This window comes from Pimephales promelas, chromosome 23 (assembly GCF_988280905.1).
Source record: "Pimephales promelas chromosome 23, fPimPro1.hap1.1, whole genome shotgun sequence".
Lineage (NCBI taxonomy): Eukaryota > Metazoa > Chordata > Actinopteri > Cypriniformes > Leuciscidae > Pimephales > Pimephales promelas.
This window is the reverse complement of record NC_142791.1, coordinates 9,486,667-9,504,577: the sequence shown is the minus strand read 5'-3', so window position 1 is coordinate 9,504,577 and position 17,911 is coordinate 9,486,667. Positions and strand designations below refer to the sequence as shown.

At 37.1% G+C, this 17,911-nt stretch overlaps 2 protein-coding genes across 8 annotated transcripts in view; both read left to right on the top strand.

Annotated features, from left to right (window-relative positions):
• The window catches only part of LOC120482022 (protocadherin alpha-C2-like), a 55,276-nt gene that overhangs the window by 14,232 nt on the left and 23,133 nt on the right, over positions 1–17,911 (top strand). Inside the window, exon 1 of one of the 7 annotated variants that reach the window (XM_089126220.1) lies at positions 271–2,745. The exons of 4 other annotated variants lie outside the window; for them this stretch is intronic. In XM_089126220.1, the coding sequence (XP_088982346.1) occupies positions 382–2,745 (2,364 nt within the window). In that variant the 5' untranslated portion in view covers positions 271–381. Of the gene's footprint in view, positions 1–270; positions 2,746–6,886; positions 9,521–10,121; positions 13,040–17,911 lie in introns of those variants that run through there. 2 more of the 7 variants (XM_089126219.1, XM_089126216.1) reach the window with 2 other exon arrangements.
• Positions 3,819–5,760, top strand: LOC120481765 (protocadherin-10-like). Its single transcript, XM_039675576.2, has one exon. The coding sequence runs from the start codon at positions 3,879–3,881 to the stop codon at positions 5,625–5,627; it is 1,749 nt and encodes a 582-aa protein (XP_039531510.2). The 5' UTR covers positions 3,819–3,878; the 3' UTR covers positions 5,628–5,760.

Here is a 17,911-nt window from a genome sequence, read left to right as displayed (position 1 = left end):
CATTAACACACCTACTGATAATTAGTTTGGCCGCAAGTATACTTTTACTTTTTTTTCATCAGGGTAGTATTGCGGTGATTTTCATTGTTGGATTACTTTGAAAATGGCTGTTGTTGTTTCCAAGCATAATGTTGTTCCTTCAGCTATTTTGTATTATTCCTGTTGTGGCATAGTTTCAGCACATGGTGTCACTGCAGACCGTCAGTTAGAGGCTTAAAGGATTTGTCCTGAAGCCTGTCTCAGAATCTTGGTGTTATAGTGTATCTGGCGTTGAGGCATGGTGATGGTCTCTGTTCCGTCTCGTGTTGCCTGAATGCAAACAAGATTCCCGTGCGTTTATATTTTGTTTTTATATCATTACGCCAGCTGTGAATCCCCATTATGGAATTTGCGGGATATTTCGAGTGTGGATTTATATTTTTCCTTTCATTGCTGGATTCTGCGTTTGCTCAGATCGTCTATTCCATACCGGAAGAGGTAAATAAGGGAACAGCTGTTGGCAATATAGCGAAAGACCTGAACATAAATGTTCACGACCTGGAATCTCGCATGTTTGAGATCGTGACTGGATCAAACAAGAAGTATTTTGATGTAAATCTGAAAACGGGCGTGCTGTTTGTTAATGAAAGGATTGACCGTGAGGAAATATGTATGTCGAACCAGAAATGCTCTTTGAATATAGAGGCCCTCGCAAAAAATCCTCATCGTCTTTTCAGAGTAGAGGTTAAGATCTTGGATATAAACGACAATGCGCCACATTTTCCTGTTAAAGTGTTTACTATAAATATAACTGAAACAGCCAATCCTGGCGAGAGATTTCCTCTCCCGGTGCCCGATGACTCTGATGTTGGCAGTAATTCACTGAAAGAGTACAAACTGAGTCCGAATGAACATTTCAGTCTCGATACACAGAGTGAAGACCAGAGTGTGTCTGCAGAGTTAGTGCTGAACAAGGCTTTAGATCGAGAGAAGCAAGCGATTATTAAGTTAGTTCTCACCGGGATAGATGGTGGAAAACCACCTAAATCAGGGACTTTAAATATTATTATAAACGTCATTGATGCTAATGATAATAACCCAGTGTTCAGTCAACCTCTTTACAAAGTCAAACTGAAGGAAAATGTTGTTGTTGATACTAAAGTTTTATCTGTGTTTGCCTCTGATTTGGATGAAGGAATAAATAGTGAAATCATGTACTCATTTGCTGGTCACGGAAAAAAACAAGACACTTTTACCATAATCCCTGAGACAGGAGATATTGTTGTAAAAGGACAAATTGATTACGAGGAAAATCCTGCTATTGAGTTACGAGTTCAGGCAAGAGATAAAGGCCATTCACCAAGGACCACACATTGTAAAGTTTTAATAGAAGTTATGGATGAAAATGATAATGCACCAGAGATAATTGTGACTCCTCTGTTGGAAAATGTGAAAGAAGACACAAAGTCAGGAATTGCTGTTGCTTTAGTCACAGTGTCTGATAAAGATGGAGGTAAAAACGGCATTGTTCACTGTGCGCTGAAAGGCTTGTTTCCTTTCAAACTGGAGACATCATATAACAATCATTATTCTCTAGTGGTAGACGGACCTCTGGACAGAGAGAGTGTTTCTCAGTTTAACATCACAATTACAGCTTCAGATGAAGGAACTCCGGCTCTTTCCAGCAGCACTGTTATAACTGTTCATATCTCTGATGTTAATGACAATGCCCCACATTTCCCAGCACCCGTTATTAACGCTTTTCTAAGTGAGAATGGTCAAGCTGGAGGTCTCGTGACAAAAGTGACAGCTGATGATTCAGACACTGGTGAGAACGCAGAACTTTCATATTCACTGTTAGACAGTTCCAGCTCCAGAGTTCCTGTAACAACACTGATCAATATAAACTCTTTGAGTGGAGAAATATTCAGTTTACAATCATTTAATCACGAGGAAACAAAAAGATTTCAGTTTGAAGTGATGGCAACAGACTCTGGTGTTCCTCCTCTGAGCAGTAATGTGACTGTAAATGTGTTTATTCTGGATGAGAATGACAACAGTCCAGTTATTTTACCACCTTATTCTGATCCTGGATCAGTTAATACTGAGAACATTCCCTACTCTGCTGAAGCGGGATACTTTGTAGCCAAGATCAGAGCTGTTGATGCTGACTCTGGATATAACGCTCTTCTGTCTTATCATATACGTGAAGCCAAAGGAACGAATCTCTTCCGCATTGGAAGCAGCACTGGAGAAATAAAGACTAAGAGAAGAATGAGTGACAATGACTTAAAAACTCACCCACTTATTATTACAGTGTCTGATAATGGAGAGCCATCACTCTCAGCGACTATGTCCATGGATGTTGTGGTTGTTGAGAGTCTGGATGACATAAAGACATCATTCAGAGAAGTTCCTGTTAAAGAGGAGAGTTTCTCAGATCTGAATGTGTATCTGCTCATCGCTATCGTCTCAGTATCAGTCATCTTTTTACTGAGTCTCGTGGGTTTGATAGCAGCTAAATGCTACAGGACAGACGGCAGTTTCAGCAGGTACAGCGCTCCAGTGATCAGCACCCATCCGGACGGAAGCTGGTCCTTCTCTAAATCTACTCAACAGTATGACGTGTGTTTTAGTTCGGACACAATAAAGAGTGATGTAGTCGTTTTTCCCTCGCCGTTTCCACCAGCAGACGCGGAGTTGATCAGCATTAATAGTGGAGAAGACACTTTTACGCGCACACAAACTCTTCCTACCACTGGAAAGGTAAGAAGATAATTGAAATTTAGAGGTAAAATATTTCCATCTTTGGTCTCAGCAGTTCGCAATTGTTTGTTATTGTTGTCGTTGTCCTAATTGTTGGTTTGGTTTTCACAACGTGGTTGTTTCACATGATTTTTTGAGTCACATGAGTTGTTGTGCTAAATTATGAATACATTTAATCTGTAGTTTTACTAAAAATACTATGATTAATATATATATATATATATATATATATATATATATATATATATATATTGCCGTTTTAAAGGATCAAAACAATTAATGTTTAAAATAATGTAATAATCGATATAGTTTACTGCGATGTCAAGCAAACATAAAGTTAGACAGACGTACAGACGGGCAATGTGAAATGAAATTGCTGACCGAAACGAAATAATAATAATGACAATTATAAGAATAATAATAATAGCCTAATAATTCTAATCCTTAATGGCAATTGGTCAATACAGCATTCCATTTTTTTTTTCATGATATAACTGATTTGACCTCTTCATTGAGTTATTATTATTATTATTATTATTATTATTATTATTATTCATTGTGTCTCTGTGCAGCTCCCCAACAGGATCGTTATTTTCTTTCGCAAAGTAGTGTTCTGTGCCTCTGTGCATAACCTGCCCTAGCCTGACTTCGTCATACAGGCTAAACCTGCCCCGTGTAGAATATCTTTTAGCCAGCTCTTTATTTTCCCCTATTTGGACGGTTTTTTTTTTTTCACTTTGTTTTCAGTCGTATTAGCTAATTAGTGGCATTAGGATTATACAATAAATAATCTGTTACTAATATATATATATATATATATATATATATATATATATATATATATATATATATATATATATATATATATATATTGGGATATTTTTTATTGTTGAATTACTTTGAAAATCAGTATCTTTTTTGTTGTCTCCAAGGCAAGAATTTTGTTGTTCCTTTAGCTGTTTTGTATTATGTATCATTCCTGTTGTGGCATAGTTTCAGCACATGGTGTCACTGCAGACCGTCAGTTAAAGGTTTAAAGGATTTGTTCTGAAGCCTTTCTCAGAATCTTGGTGTTATAGTGTATCTGTCGTTGAGACATGGTGATGTTTTCTGTTCCGTCTCGTGTCGTCTGAATGCAAAGAAGATTCTCGTGCTTTTATGTTTTGTTTTTACTATCATTTCGCCAGCTGTGGATCCCCATTATGGCATTAACGGGATATTTCGAGTGTGGATTTATATTTTTCCTTTCTTTGCTGGATTCTGCGTTTGCTCAGATCGTCTATTCCGTACCGGAAGAGGTAAATAAGGGAACAGCTGTTGGCAATATAGCCAAAGACCTGAACATAAATGTTCACGACCTGGAATCTCGCATGTTTGAGATCGTGACTGGATCAAATAAGAAGTATTTCGATGTCAATCTGAAAACGGGCGTGCTGTTTGTTAATGAAAGGATTGACCGTGAGGAAATATGTATGTCGAACCAGAAATGCTCTTTGAATATAGAGGCCCTCGCTGAAAATCCTCATCGTCTTTACAGGGTGGAGGTTAAGATCTTGGATATAAACGACAATGCGCCACTTTTTCCTGATGAAATATTTACTGTGAATATTAGTGAAAACGCAAGTCCTGGAGAGAGATTTCCTCTCCCTGTGCCCGATGACTCTGATGTTGGCAGCAATTCACTGAAAGAGTACAAACTGAGTCCGAATGAACATTTCAGTCTCGATACACAGAGTGAAGACCAGAGTGTGTCTGCAGAGTTAGTGCTGAACAAGGCTTTAGATCGAGAGAAGCAAGCGACTATTAAGTTAGTTCTCACCGGGACAGATGGAGGAAAACCACCGAAATCAGGGACTTTAAATATTATTATAAACGTCATGGATGTTAATGATAACAACCCAGTGTTTAGTCAACCTCTTTACAAAGTCAAAGTTAAAGAAAATGTTGCTGCTAATACTAAAGTTATCTCTGTCTTTGCAACTGATTTGGATGAAGGAATAAATCGTGAAATTATGTACTCATTCGTTGGTCATGGAAAGAAGCAAGATCTGTTTTTCATTATCCCAGACACAGGAGATATTGTTATAAAACGGCAAATTAATTACGAGGAAAATCCTGCTATTGAGTTACGAGTTCAAGCAAAAGATAAAGGCAGTCCACCAAAGAGCACCCAATGTAAAGTTTTAATAGAAGTTATAGATGAAAATGATAATGCACCAGAGATAACAGTGACTCCACTTCTGAAAACTGTTAAAGAAGACACAAAGTCAGGAACTGCTGTTGCTTTAGTCACAGTGTCTGATAAAGATGGAGGTAAAAATGGCATTGTTCACTGTGCGCTGAAAGGCTTGTTTCCTTTCAAACTGGAGACATCATATAACAATCATTATTCTCTAGTGGTAGACGGACCTCTGGACAGAGAGAGTGTTTCTCAGTATAACATCACAATTACAGCTTCAGATGAAGGAACTCCGGCTCTTTCCAGCAGCACTGTTATAACTGTACATATCTCTGATGTTAATGACAATGCCCCACATTTCCCAGCATCCGTTATTAACGCTTTTCTAAGTGAGAATGGTCAAGCTGGAGGTCTCGTGACAAAAGTGACAGCTGATGATTCAGACACTGGTGAGAACGCACAACTTTCATATTCACTGTTAGACAGTTCCAGCTCCAGAGATTCTGTAACAACACTGATCAATATAAACTCTTTGAGTGGAGAAATATTCAGTTTACAATCATTTAATCACGAGGAAACAAAAAGATTTCAGTTTGAAGTGATGTCAACAGACTCTGGTGTTCCTCCTCTGAGCAGTAATGTGACTGTAAATGTGTTTATTCTGGATGAGAATGACAACAGTTATTTTACCACCTTATTCTGATCCTGGATCAGTTAATACTGAGAACATTCCCTACTCTGCTGAAGCGGGATACTTTGTAGCCAAGATCAGAGCTGTTGATGCTGACTCTGGATATAACGCTCTTCTGTCTTATCATATACGTGAAGCCAAAGGAACGAATCTCTTCCGCATTGGAAGCAGCACTGGAGAAATAAAGACTAAGAGAAGAATGAGTGACAATGACTTAAAAACTCACCCACTTATTATTACAGTGTCTGATAATGGAGAGCCATCACTCTCAGCGACTATGTCCATGGATGTTGTGGTTGTCGAGAGTCTGGATGACATAAAGACATCATTCAGAGAAGTTCCTGTTAAAGAGGAGAGTTTCTCAGATCTGAATGTGTATCTGCTCATCGCTATCGTCTCAGTATCAGTCATCTTTTTACTGAGTCTCGTGGGTTTGATAGCAGCTAAATGCTACAGGACAGACGGCAGTTTCAGCAGGTACAGCGCTCCAGTGATCAACACCCATCCAGACGGAAGCTGGTCCTTCTCTAAATCTACTCAACAGTATGACGTATGTTTTAGTTCAGACACAATAAAGAGTGATGTAGTCGTTTTCCCCTCGCCGTTTCCACCAGCAGACGCGGAGTTGATCAGCATTAATAGTGGAGAAGACACTTTTACGCGCACACAAACTCTTCATACTACCGAGAAGGTAAGAAGACTTTGAGTTCTGTAAAACCTGTGGAGTTTGAAACGTTGTTGTCACTGAAGTTGTGTTTGTATTTGCAAACATTTTTTTTATCGCTTCTTTTCTTTGATTTCGCTGATAATAGTTTCCTTAATGCAATTTTTCAATGGCAAAAGAAAAAAAAATCAAGAAAATGCCATTTATAATTAATAAAGACAATAAAAAAACGGTGACGACTGATGATAATAATAATAATAATAATAATAATAATAATAATAATAATAATAGATCATAGTATGCATATTATAATCAAGTTCTTATGCTGTTTTATGTTAAACATTTATAAACTTAAGGGTATTTTCATTTTTTTTTTTTTTTGAAAGAAAGGGCTTCAGCACCATGGATAAAGAACACTTAATCTTCTCTTTACATTCTGTACATTTTTGTAATTAGACGTAAACATATTTCAATTAGCTTCCTACTATCTTAGACCTACTTATTATATCGAGTGGTGCAGATCTTTACCCAAAATTTGTCTTTTTATTTGCATTCATATTTTGCAATTAACTATTTCTTAAAAAAAAAAAAAAAAACATGTGAAGTGTGAGATATTGCACTCTAAATAAAATATCCCATTCAGCATGCAGTTGAAACGCGCGATGTCGTTGTAGACCATGGATTTGAAGCACTTCTCGTATTAAAATGAGGCTCCTCCCCTGGAAGAACAACCGCCTCTTATTACCATGAGCAAATGATCGGGTATACAGGAGCCTACATGCTTCCGAGACGAAGAGCCTGGCAGCAACAAGATACACATTTACGTTTTTTTTTTTTAAAGATGATTCATCTTTGAAGCTTTGAAGGAACAACGATGGAAATCTTAAGATATTTTTGCGTCATAACAGCTCTTCATTTTGGATTATGGCATTTTTCATTCGGCAAGATTATGTATTCGGTGTCGGAGGAGGTAAACAAGGGAACTGTTGTCGGAAATATTGCAAAAGATCTCAAGATGAGTGTTCAGGAGCTGGAATCTCGTATCTTGCAGCTTGTATCCGGATCCAACAGAAAATATTTTGACGTGAATTTGAAAACGGGAGCGTTGTTTGTGAATGAAAGAATTGACCGGGAGGAATTATGCTTTGCTAATCAGGAATGTGCTCTTAATTTGGAGGCTGTTGTTCAAAATCCTCATAGTCTTTATCGAATTGAAATTAATGTTCTGGATGTTAACGATAATGCTCCATATTTTGTGGACAGCGTTGTAATGATAAATATTACCGAGGATGTTGTTCCGGGAGCCAGATTTCACCTTCCTGTAGCTGAAGATAAAGATATTGGCATTAATGCACTGAAAGAATACAAACTGAGCAAGAATGAACAATTTTCTGTTGACGTGCAAACTGAAGAGCAAAGTGTGTCTGCTGAGTTAGTGCTTCAAAAACCTTTAGATCGTGAAAAGCAATCGGTTATTCCTCTTGTATTGACAGCTGTTGATGGAGGAAAGCCCGCAAAAACAGGCACATTAAACGTAATAGTGAATGTACTGGATATAAATGACAACTGGCCTATCTTCAGCAAACCTTTGTACAAGATCAAGGTGAGAGAAAACGTTTCTGTTGGTTCAAAAATCATCTCTTTGACTGCCACTGATTTGGATGAGGGCACCAACAGTGAAATTATTTATTCCATAGCTGAACATGGAAACATAAAAAAGCAAAGTATATTCACTGTGATTCCTGAAACGGGGGATATTGTTGTAAAGGGTCAAATAGACCATGAGATAAATGCTGCAATTGAATTGCGAATTCAGGCAAGAGATAAAGGCAGCCCACCAAAGAGCACCCAATGTAAAGTTTTAATAGAAGTTATTGATGAAAATGATAATGCACCAGAGATAGTTACGACTCCCTTGTTGGAAAATGTGAAAGAAGACACAAAACCAGGAACTGCTGTTGCTTTAGTCACAGTGTCTGATAAAGATGGAGGTAAAAACGGCATTGTTCACTGTGCGCTGAAAGGCTCGTTTCCTTTCAAACTAGAGACGTCATATAACAATCATTATTCTCTAGTGGTAGACGGACATCTGGACAGAGAGAGTGTTTCTCAGTATAACATCACAATTACAGCTTCAGATAAAGGAACTCCGGCTCTTTCCAGCAGCGCTGTTATAACTGTACATATCTCTGATGTTAATGACAATGCCCCACATTTCCCAGCACCCGTTATTAACGCTTTTCTAAGTGAGAATGGTCAAGCTGGAGGTCTCGTGACAAAAGTGACAGCTGATGATTCAGACACTGGTGAGAACGGAGAACTTTCATATTCACTGTCAGACAGTTCCAGCTCCAGAGTTCCTGTAACAACACTGATCAATATAAACTCTTTGAGTGGAGAAATATTCAGTTTACAATCATTTAATCACGAGGAAACAAAAAGATTTCAGTTTGAAGTGATGGCAACAGACTCTGGTGTTCCTCCTCTGAGCAGTAATGTGACTGTAAATGTGTTTATTCTGGATGAGAATGACAACAGTCCAGTTATTTTACCGCCTTATTCTGATCCTGGATCAGTTAATACTGAGAACATTCCCTACTCTGCTGAAGCGGGATACTTTGTAGCCAAGATCAGAGCTGTTGATGCTGACTCTGGATATAACGCTCTTCTGTCTTATCATATAAGTGAAGCCAAAGGAACTAATCTCTTCTGCATTGGAAGCAGCACTGGAGAAATAAAGACTAAGAGAAGAATGAGAGACAATGACTTAAAAACTCACCCACTTATTATTACAGTGTCTGATAATGGAGAGCCATCACTCTCAGCGACAATGTCCATGGATGTTGTGGTTGTTGAGAGTCTGGATGACCTAAAGACATCATTCAGAGAAGTTCCTGTTAAAGAGGAGAGTTTCTCAGATCTGAATATGTATCTGCTCATCGCTATCGTCTCAGTATCAGTCATCTTTTTACTGAGTCTCGTGGGTTTGATAGCAGCTAAATGCTACAGGACAGACGGCAGTTTCAGCAGGTACAGCGCTCCAGTGATCAGCACCCATCCAGACGGAAGCTGGTCCTTCTCTAAATCTACTCAACAGTATGACGTGTGTTTTAGTTCAGACACCATAAAGAGTGATGTAGTCGTTTTCCCCTCTACGTTTCCATTGCCAGATGCTGAGCTAATCAGCATTAATGAAGGAGACACTTTTAATAGGACTCAAACACTTCCAAGCACTACCAAGGTAAGATAAGTTTGAAAATGATCATCATACTGAACAGACTCTTGGTAGCAGTTATGCGAGTGAATGTGTGATTTTGCAACATTGTGGCATAGTTCATTTTCACATGTCATTCTAAGGACAGTTGTATATGAGCAATTGTGTGCAGCATACCCACATATACACTAATTGTTTTCAGCATTCTTTACTCCAGTGTAACATTGGCCTTTCAGTTCCATTTTTCTAATAGGATATATCTTTATGTTGGTAGATGTAGATAACATGCATTTAGTCAAATTGTATAGGTTGTCAGTGCAAGGGATAAAGTGCAGCCAGGGTGTATATAATGGCAAACAATTTCTTAATAATTAATATTTTTTTATGTCCTTGTGTCTATCGTTCTTTTCAGGTCATGTTTGTTCTAGGGAGAGTCAAAAAAGAGGCTTATTGCTGGAAATGTGCATTGTTGGAAGATTATCATATTTTATAAACTGCATGCAGGACTGTGAAAGTAAATCTGAAAACAAGTGTTCTGTTATATAAAGAGAACGATAAATTACCATAAAATAGCCAGTTTTTTAAACAAATTTATAGCAAATATTAAGGAAAATTTTGTTGACTCTCTGGTAAACAACAACAACAACAACAAAACCTAATGCAGTAGTTTTTTATTTTTATTTTTTTTTTAGCTGATTTTCCCCCTAATCATATCTTTATGTTAGTAGGTTTACAAGTTACATATCTGACTCAGAACTAGTGTCCACTAATTTTCACTCTTAAAATTTTAAGACCAAATATTCTGACTTGTGTTTTGGTGTAGCCAAATTTAGACTTTTTATAGACTAACAAACTTTTCCAGTGTTAACTTAATTTACACTAGGTGATATTTTATTTTGTGATGCTATAGCCTATGTATAATATTAGTGTGGTTTCGTCACAGAACCGCACGTAATCCGCGTGGTGTCACTGCAGACCGCGAAACTTTAATAATTTCCATATTATCTCTGAACTCCGCCTACAATTTGACTGAGTGACGTGCTATAACCGAGCGTCACAATCTAGGTGCTTTTCGCTTGCATGTTTCCGTAAAGTGTCGTTCTTTATTCTGGGTGTTTAGAGTTTTGATCACCGGTGTAGTGTTTTGGGCACGTTGGCGTCTCACACGGAAGGATGGCAGACAGAATGGACTTTATGTTCCCGCATATCATTTGCCTCTGGCTCGTGCTGTGTGTTTCAGTGCCTGCGTATGGTCAGATTGTCTACTCCGTTTCCGAGGAAGTAAATATCGGAACTGTCGTTGGGAATGTGGTAAAGGACATGCATTTAAACGTCCAAGATCTGGAATCACGGGCGTTTCAGCTTGTATTCGGCACGAGGACGAGGTATTTCGATGTGAATCTCAAATCTGGCGTCTTGTATGTTGCTGAAAGAATTGATCGCGAGCAGTTATGTCCTAAAACACCATCATGCTCCTTGAATTTTGAAGCGATAGTTAACCACCCTCTTAGTCTGAGTCGAGTGATAGTTAATGTTAATGATGTGAATGACAATTCTCCTAAATTCCCTGTTGAAACTCAAGTTTTGAATATCTCTGAATCAGTGCAGCCAGGAGCTACATTTTCCTTGATCAGTGCAATGGATGAAGATGTTGGACCTTTCTCTGTTAAAAGCTATAAACTGAGTCCTAATGAACATTTCTCGTTAGAAGTGCACCCGGGTGGTGAACATGGCATGTCTGCAGAGTTAATCCTTCGAAAAGCTTTAGACAGAGAGAGAGATCCTGTAATTCGACTTGTCTTGACCGCTTCCGATGGAGGGAAACCGTCAAGATCTGGGACATTACAAATTGTAGTTAACATTTTAGATACAAATGATAATGCTCCAGTGTTTAGCAATCCGCTTTATAAAGTCAGTGTGACAGAGAACACACCACGAGGAACTAAGATAATCAAACTCAATGCTACTGACATGGATGAAGGCTCAAATGGAGAAGTTACGTATTTGTTTAGCAGTCATGGCCAGGAAAAAAATCTTGATGCATTTGCAATTAGTCCTGATTCTGGAGAGATTGAAGTAAAAGGAAATATTGATTTTGAGGACAAAGCTTTTTATGAACTTAGAATAGAGGCCCATGATAAAGCCTCTTCCCCCATGACAACTAATTGTAAGGTACTAATCGAAGTCATAGATGTAAATGATAACGCACCAGAAATAGTCATAACATCCCTGCTGTCTTCATTAAGGGAAGATGCAAAAATCGGCACTGCTGTGGCTCTGGTCACAGTTTCAGACAAGGATGGTGGAATAAATGGGAAAGTGAGTTGTAAGCTTCAAGGAAATTTACCTTTCAAACTTGAATCTTCCTACAAAAATTATTACTCTGTTGTTTTAGAAGGCCAGCTTGACAGGGAAAAGATCTCCAAGTATAATGTCACCCTAATAGCAGTGGACGAGGGAACCCCACCTCTTTCAAGCACCAGTGTGATATATGTTGATGTTTCAGATGTGAATGACAATCCTCCACAATTTAATGGAAAAAGCATTAGTGTCTATGTAAAAGAAAACACGCCACCGGGAACCCTTATTCACACAGTGTCAGCAGTGGACAGAGATTCAAATGAAAATGCTGAGATTTCTTACTCTCTTGTGGATAACAAAGCAACAAGCATAAATTCTGTTAGTGTTAACTCTTTGACAGGCCAGTTGTATAACCTACAGTCTTTCAATTTTGAAGAACAGAAAACCCTAAGTTTCCATGTTCAGGCCATAGATGCTGGTGTTCCTCCTCTGAGCAGTAATGTGACTGTAAATGTGTTCATTCTGGATGAGAATGACAACAGTCCAGTTATTTTACCGCCTTATTCTGATCCTGGATCAGTTAATACTGAGAACATTCCCTACTCTGCTGAAGCGGGATACTTTGTAGCCAAGATCAGAGCTGTTGATGCTGACTCTGGATATAACGCTCTTCTGTCTTATCATATAAGTGAAGCCAAAGGAACTAATCTCTTCCGCATTGGAAGCAGCACTGGAGAAATAAAGACTAAGAGAAGAATGAGTGACAATGACTTAAAAACTCACCCACTTATTATTACAGTGTCTGATAATGGAGAGCCACCACTCTCAGCGACTATGTCCATGGATGTTGTGGTTGTTGAAAGTCTGGATGACATAAAGACATCATTCAGAGAAGTTCCTGTTAAAGAGGAGAGTTTCTCAGATCTGAATGTGTATCTGCTCATCGCTATCGTCTCAGTATCAGTCATCTTTTTACTGAGTCTCGTGGGTTTGATAGCAGCTAAATACTACAGGACAGACGGCAGTTTCAGCAGGTACAGCGCTCCAGTGATCAGCACCCATCCAGACGGAAGCTGGTCCTACTCCAAATCTACACAACAATATGACGTGTGTTTTAGCTCAGACACAATGAAGAGCGACATGGTGGTTTTTCCTTCACCATTTCTGCCTGCAGAGGCTGAACTGGTCAGCATTCATGGAGAAGATACTTTTACGCAAACCCAAACTCTTCCTACCACTGGGAAGGTGAGCATTATTTAAGACCTTAGTTTACAAAGTAGCTGAAGTTCACTTATATGGCCTTTTCACTTATTCAATACACATGTTTTTCCTTTGATTTATTTTTAAGCTCTTATTTAATTACTAGAAATATAAAGAAGTGAAGCAAAACATCATTCAGTTTTCTTCAGTTATTTTTGGCCTGCTACTTACACTGTAAAAAATTAATATGCTTTATCTAATCAAAAAATGTGGGAACGGATTACAAGCAATATTATTAATTAAATTTAACAAATTAGAATTGAGTAATGATTAATCAAATTAATTCCTTAAAAGTTAACCATCTAAAATGAGTAAAACTTAACAACCAAAAAAAAAAAAAAAAAACATAAACTGATTTAAGGTTTGTTTTAAATTACAGTTTTCTCCTTCAGTGATTCTGCTTGTTAACATCAGGTGTCTTCAATGTTGGCAATATAAAATAAAGAGTTCTTAATAAATTTTTGACATTTGTCTGTTTTCGAGATTTTTTTTTTTTTAATTTTCAGGTGTAAACTTTACTCATTTTAAATGGTAAATAATTTGATAAAGGAATAATTTGATTAATTATTACTCAATTCTAATTTGTTAAATTTAATTAATATTATTGCTTGTAATCTGTTGCCACAATTATATTGATTAGATAAAGCACATTCATTTTTACAGTGGTAAAATTATGCTTAATATGTGATCCATGCACAAAACTTGCATAACAAATCCTGCTACATTCAGTTTACTTAAAGTAAATTATATATTAATGAGGTTTTAGCAAGTTGTTACCATTCTTTCTATCACATTTATATGATATAAATGATACAGAGTTTTCCTGTGTCAATTATAACCACAAATCTGTCCTGCAAAGCTTGTATGTGGTGTCGTTTCAGCACCACCAGTGATGGACAGCACCACCTCACTGATACACAGGCACACCAAGAGCTTAGTAGTACTGCTCTCATATTGCACTAAAGATTTAATGATTTGATTATGAATTAATCAAAGACATCTGTTTTAATTATAACTCTTTAATTACATTAAACTGCAGTTTCATGCAGGTTGCGACAGCTACTCCCCAGTCTTCAAAGAGAATTTAAATGATGTTTAATAAGCTTCACTAACCTACTGCTTAGAATACTGAATTGAGTTGGTAATTTATTTAAGAGTTTTTGTGTAACTTTACCGTTGCTGAGTTTTGTCTGAGCATGGTAAGTCACCAAATGCTTTTGTTTGCATGTTCAGTGATACTGCCAATATATGGATAAAAGTGTCTGCTACATGCATAAATGTAAATATGTATGTTTAACGTGAGTTGGTTGGTCTCGTATGCTCCATGTTCCTTCGCCTCATGGATAGTCATGCCTCTTGAGTATTTTTTTTTTTCCCCTCTTAGTCCTTGAGAGAGGACATGGATCGTGTAAATTTCTGTGCAATTGGGTCAGTACTGGGTTCTGCTTTGCCCGGCTGTTTGAGGGAGATAGATGGATTAGAAGTCTGTGAGTCTCTGGGCTGCTTTAGTGCTGCAGTCCCACCTGCATTATATCGAATTCTCTCAAGCCCCCTCTCACTCAGTGCATAATGAGTGGGACATACTGCAGACTCTATGAGAAAAAAGACACAGTGTTTATGCTGTTTAAAGAAACTGATCCTCTCTTCCCTCTGTGCAACCCATTTCATGCTGCTGTGCTTACAGTGTTTTTATTGATTATGTTTAGATAATTAACAAGTTTGTTAAAATTAATTTGTTAGTGGCACCATTTTTTTACTTTCCACCTCAGGTTTTCACGCTATTCAGTTTTTAATTTATTATGACACATTATTCCGATAAATGTGACATTCAGGCTGCAGTTTATTGTAATTTGTCATAGTTTTGAAGGAGATAGTTCAATTAAACCATCAAAAATATGAGGAAACTATCATATATATATATATATATATATATATATATATTTAATATTTTAAAACACTAAACTTGGTTAAGGTAAAATAATTTGACAAAAAAGGGCTTTATTTCAACGTTTTATTTTACTCTTAAAAAAGACAAAAAACAAAAAGCCCGACACTACAACATAATCAGTTATTAATATTTCATTGGTTCTCTCTTGTTTTTGAATTTGTTCATAATTACTTTGTATGAAGGCCTGGATGAAAATTGTCTGCACAATTTGGCATGTTTTATGATATTATCACACATAAAACAATTGACTCTAAGGCAAATATATTTTAAATATTAATGACAACTGCAGACAGATAAATGAAGACTGATATTTTAGAGTTTATATATATATATATATATATATATATATATATATATATATATATATACTGTATATATATATAGATAGATAGATATATATACACACACACACACATCAAGGTTTAATAGAATCTCACCTCTTATTTCATGTTTCAGTTATGGCATTACTGCTTCAGCCAGCTGTGAATTTGTGGTTAATGGACAAATTTCAAGTCTATTTGCAGAGTGTAATGCTCGGAGGTTAACCCAAGAAAGTCTGTTTGTGCTTGTGTATGTTATTCATTCGAATATAAGCTTGGCAGAATCATGGAATTGAGTCAGTGCTTAAGCATTGTATGAGTCATAGTACAGAGACTGTGCATGGGTAAGACACTATCATTACTTCAGTGTTATTTATCGTGAACTGACTGTAAACGGCTAAGCTGTTGTCTGTGCACTGCAATACATAAACTGTGTCTGCTGGCTTATGTTTCTATCAGACAGAATGACCTGAGCCTTTTGTTAAGGTCACACTGGGATTTCTGTCCCCGGATGGATGCATTCTTAGCCTGAAACGGAGGTTCAGTGCACAATAAACAGATTGCCATGAATGACAAATGTTCCTTTCTTGGTTTTCACAAATTCCCCATTTGTCTCTGCAGGTCATGCAGGTTCTCTAAATTCCCTAAAGCTCAAATTAGACGTGGATCTGCATAATTTCTTGTTTACAAGGTTATCAACTCATGCAGAATCATTCTGAAAATGTCAGAACGCTCAAACCACATGTGATTTGTATCTTTGCTGTGATCCATTAGGTTGTCATTATTGTATAATGAAATGCTAATGCATTCAGGCATTCAGCAAAGCATTTTAAGAGCACTTATAGTGCTATAACATATATTATTGGTTTATGGCATCATTTATTTGCTTATGCTAGTTTGCATATCTATTCTGTTCAGTTGCCTCTCTCGGGTTGCTGGGTCTGGCAGTAGAAAGAACAGTCGATGATTCCCTGCAGTGTATCAGTGAGAGGATGGGTGGGTCATCTCTGCAGAGGGCTGCAGGTGGCAGAATGAGTCAAGCTGAACAGAATGCAGAGAGAAAGAGAGGGATGGGGGTTCTGGATGGCTTGCTAGTGCCCTCTGTTGGTTGCAGAACTGGTGATGGCTTCCAGAGCTGTGTGGGGTCTTTACTATGAAGTGTTTATTTCCTACCTCAGCCAGCAGAGGTCTTACAAAGTCCTTTTCAAGCATCCTCTGTGCCCAATCCTTTCATACCCTCTCTCTTTCTCTATTTTTTACTGTCACTTTGTGTTACACACAACATGCCTTCTGCTCCCATAATGTTTTGCCTCCCATTTCTTTGACGACGTGCAGTCCTTTTACATATTTCTTCCTCTGTCTTCTCACATCAATGCGTCATGAAATAATATCAGGAATATCTAGGAATTTTGCAAGTCTCTTTTGCAACACAGATTAAGCAAACAAACAAAGAAAGTAACAAAGAATAAAATTAATAATTTATTTTCAATAAAATATCTAAAACAAATCCTTTAAACAAGAGTCATTTACTTTACAATTTACAAGATTCATTTACTAAAAGACAGCGAATAAAATACTGACTTGTTTCGATGTATCTTAAGTGTATTCTGTCTCACTCTTCAGCAGATTGTTTTACTTGTTTTGACCGTTTATTCTGTTTATTTTAAACTGTCAAATATATAAGCTAAAAAAGTTTAGTAAGAAAAACATTTGCATTAAAGACCCACTACCAGTATGGGGTCAGTATGATTGAAAAAGGAAAGAAAATCAGCAATGTGACTTAAGATATTACCTTGTACATGTAATGATATTAAGACATTGTCATGACCGGCCTTGACATTCACTTTTTAACACGGGACATTGTGGCTAGTGGTTTTCCAAAGTTACTAGCCACTCAGCATTTTCACTGGCTATAATTTTGACATCGATACCATATACGGAAAAACTGCCCTATAGATATTTTTAATATTATCTAAAAATTCGGCAGCCAGTATATTAGGCTGCTGTCACTTTAGAAGAGTGCTTCCACTCTTTGGAAGAGTTTCAAATATTTCAGTATTGATATGTATCAAACAAATGAATGTTTTTTGCTTTATGGGTTAACTCAACTGTCAGGTGGTTGGTTTTGACATTGGCTGTCATGAGGTCATTAACATTTTAATGACAAATTCAATTTGCACCACTGTAGTTGAGGTCAAGAAAAATATTCATGACACAGTTGTAATGGCCTCATGACAGCCAATGTCAAAACCAACCACATGGCAGTTTTATGTAATGTTAAACCATAAAGCTAAGTTGTTTAAGTTTGATAATTCATAGAATGATCATGTGACACTGAAGTAATGATCCTGAAAATTCATTTTTAAATATATTAAAATAGAAAACACTTATTTTAAATTATAAAAAAAGATTTCACAATATTTAGTACGGTTTTTGCATTTACATGTTTTGTATGTTCTCTGAAAAATAACCTTAATGTCTTAAACGGTGTTACTTCTTAATTAGTAAAAATAGCATATTTATATAGACCAACATACTCTGTGCCTGTGTAACTTGAGACTATGTTGTCCATTCTGGGAGTTTCATAGC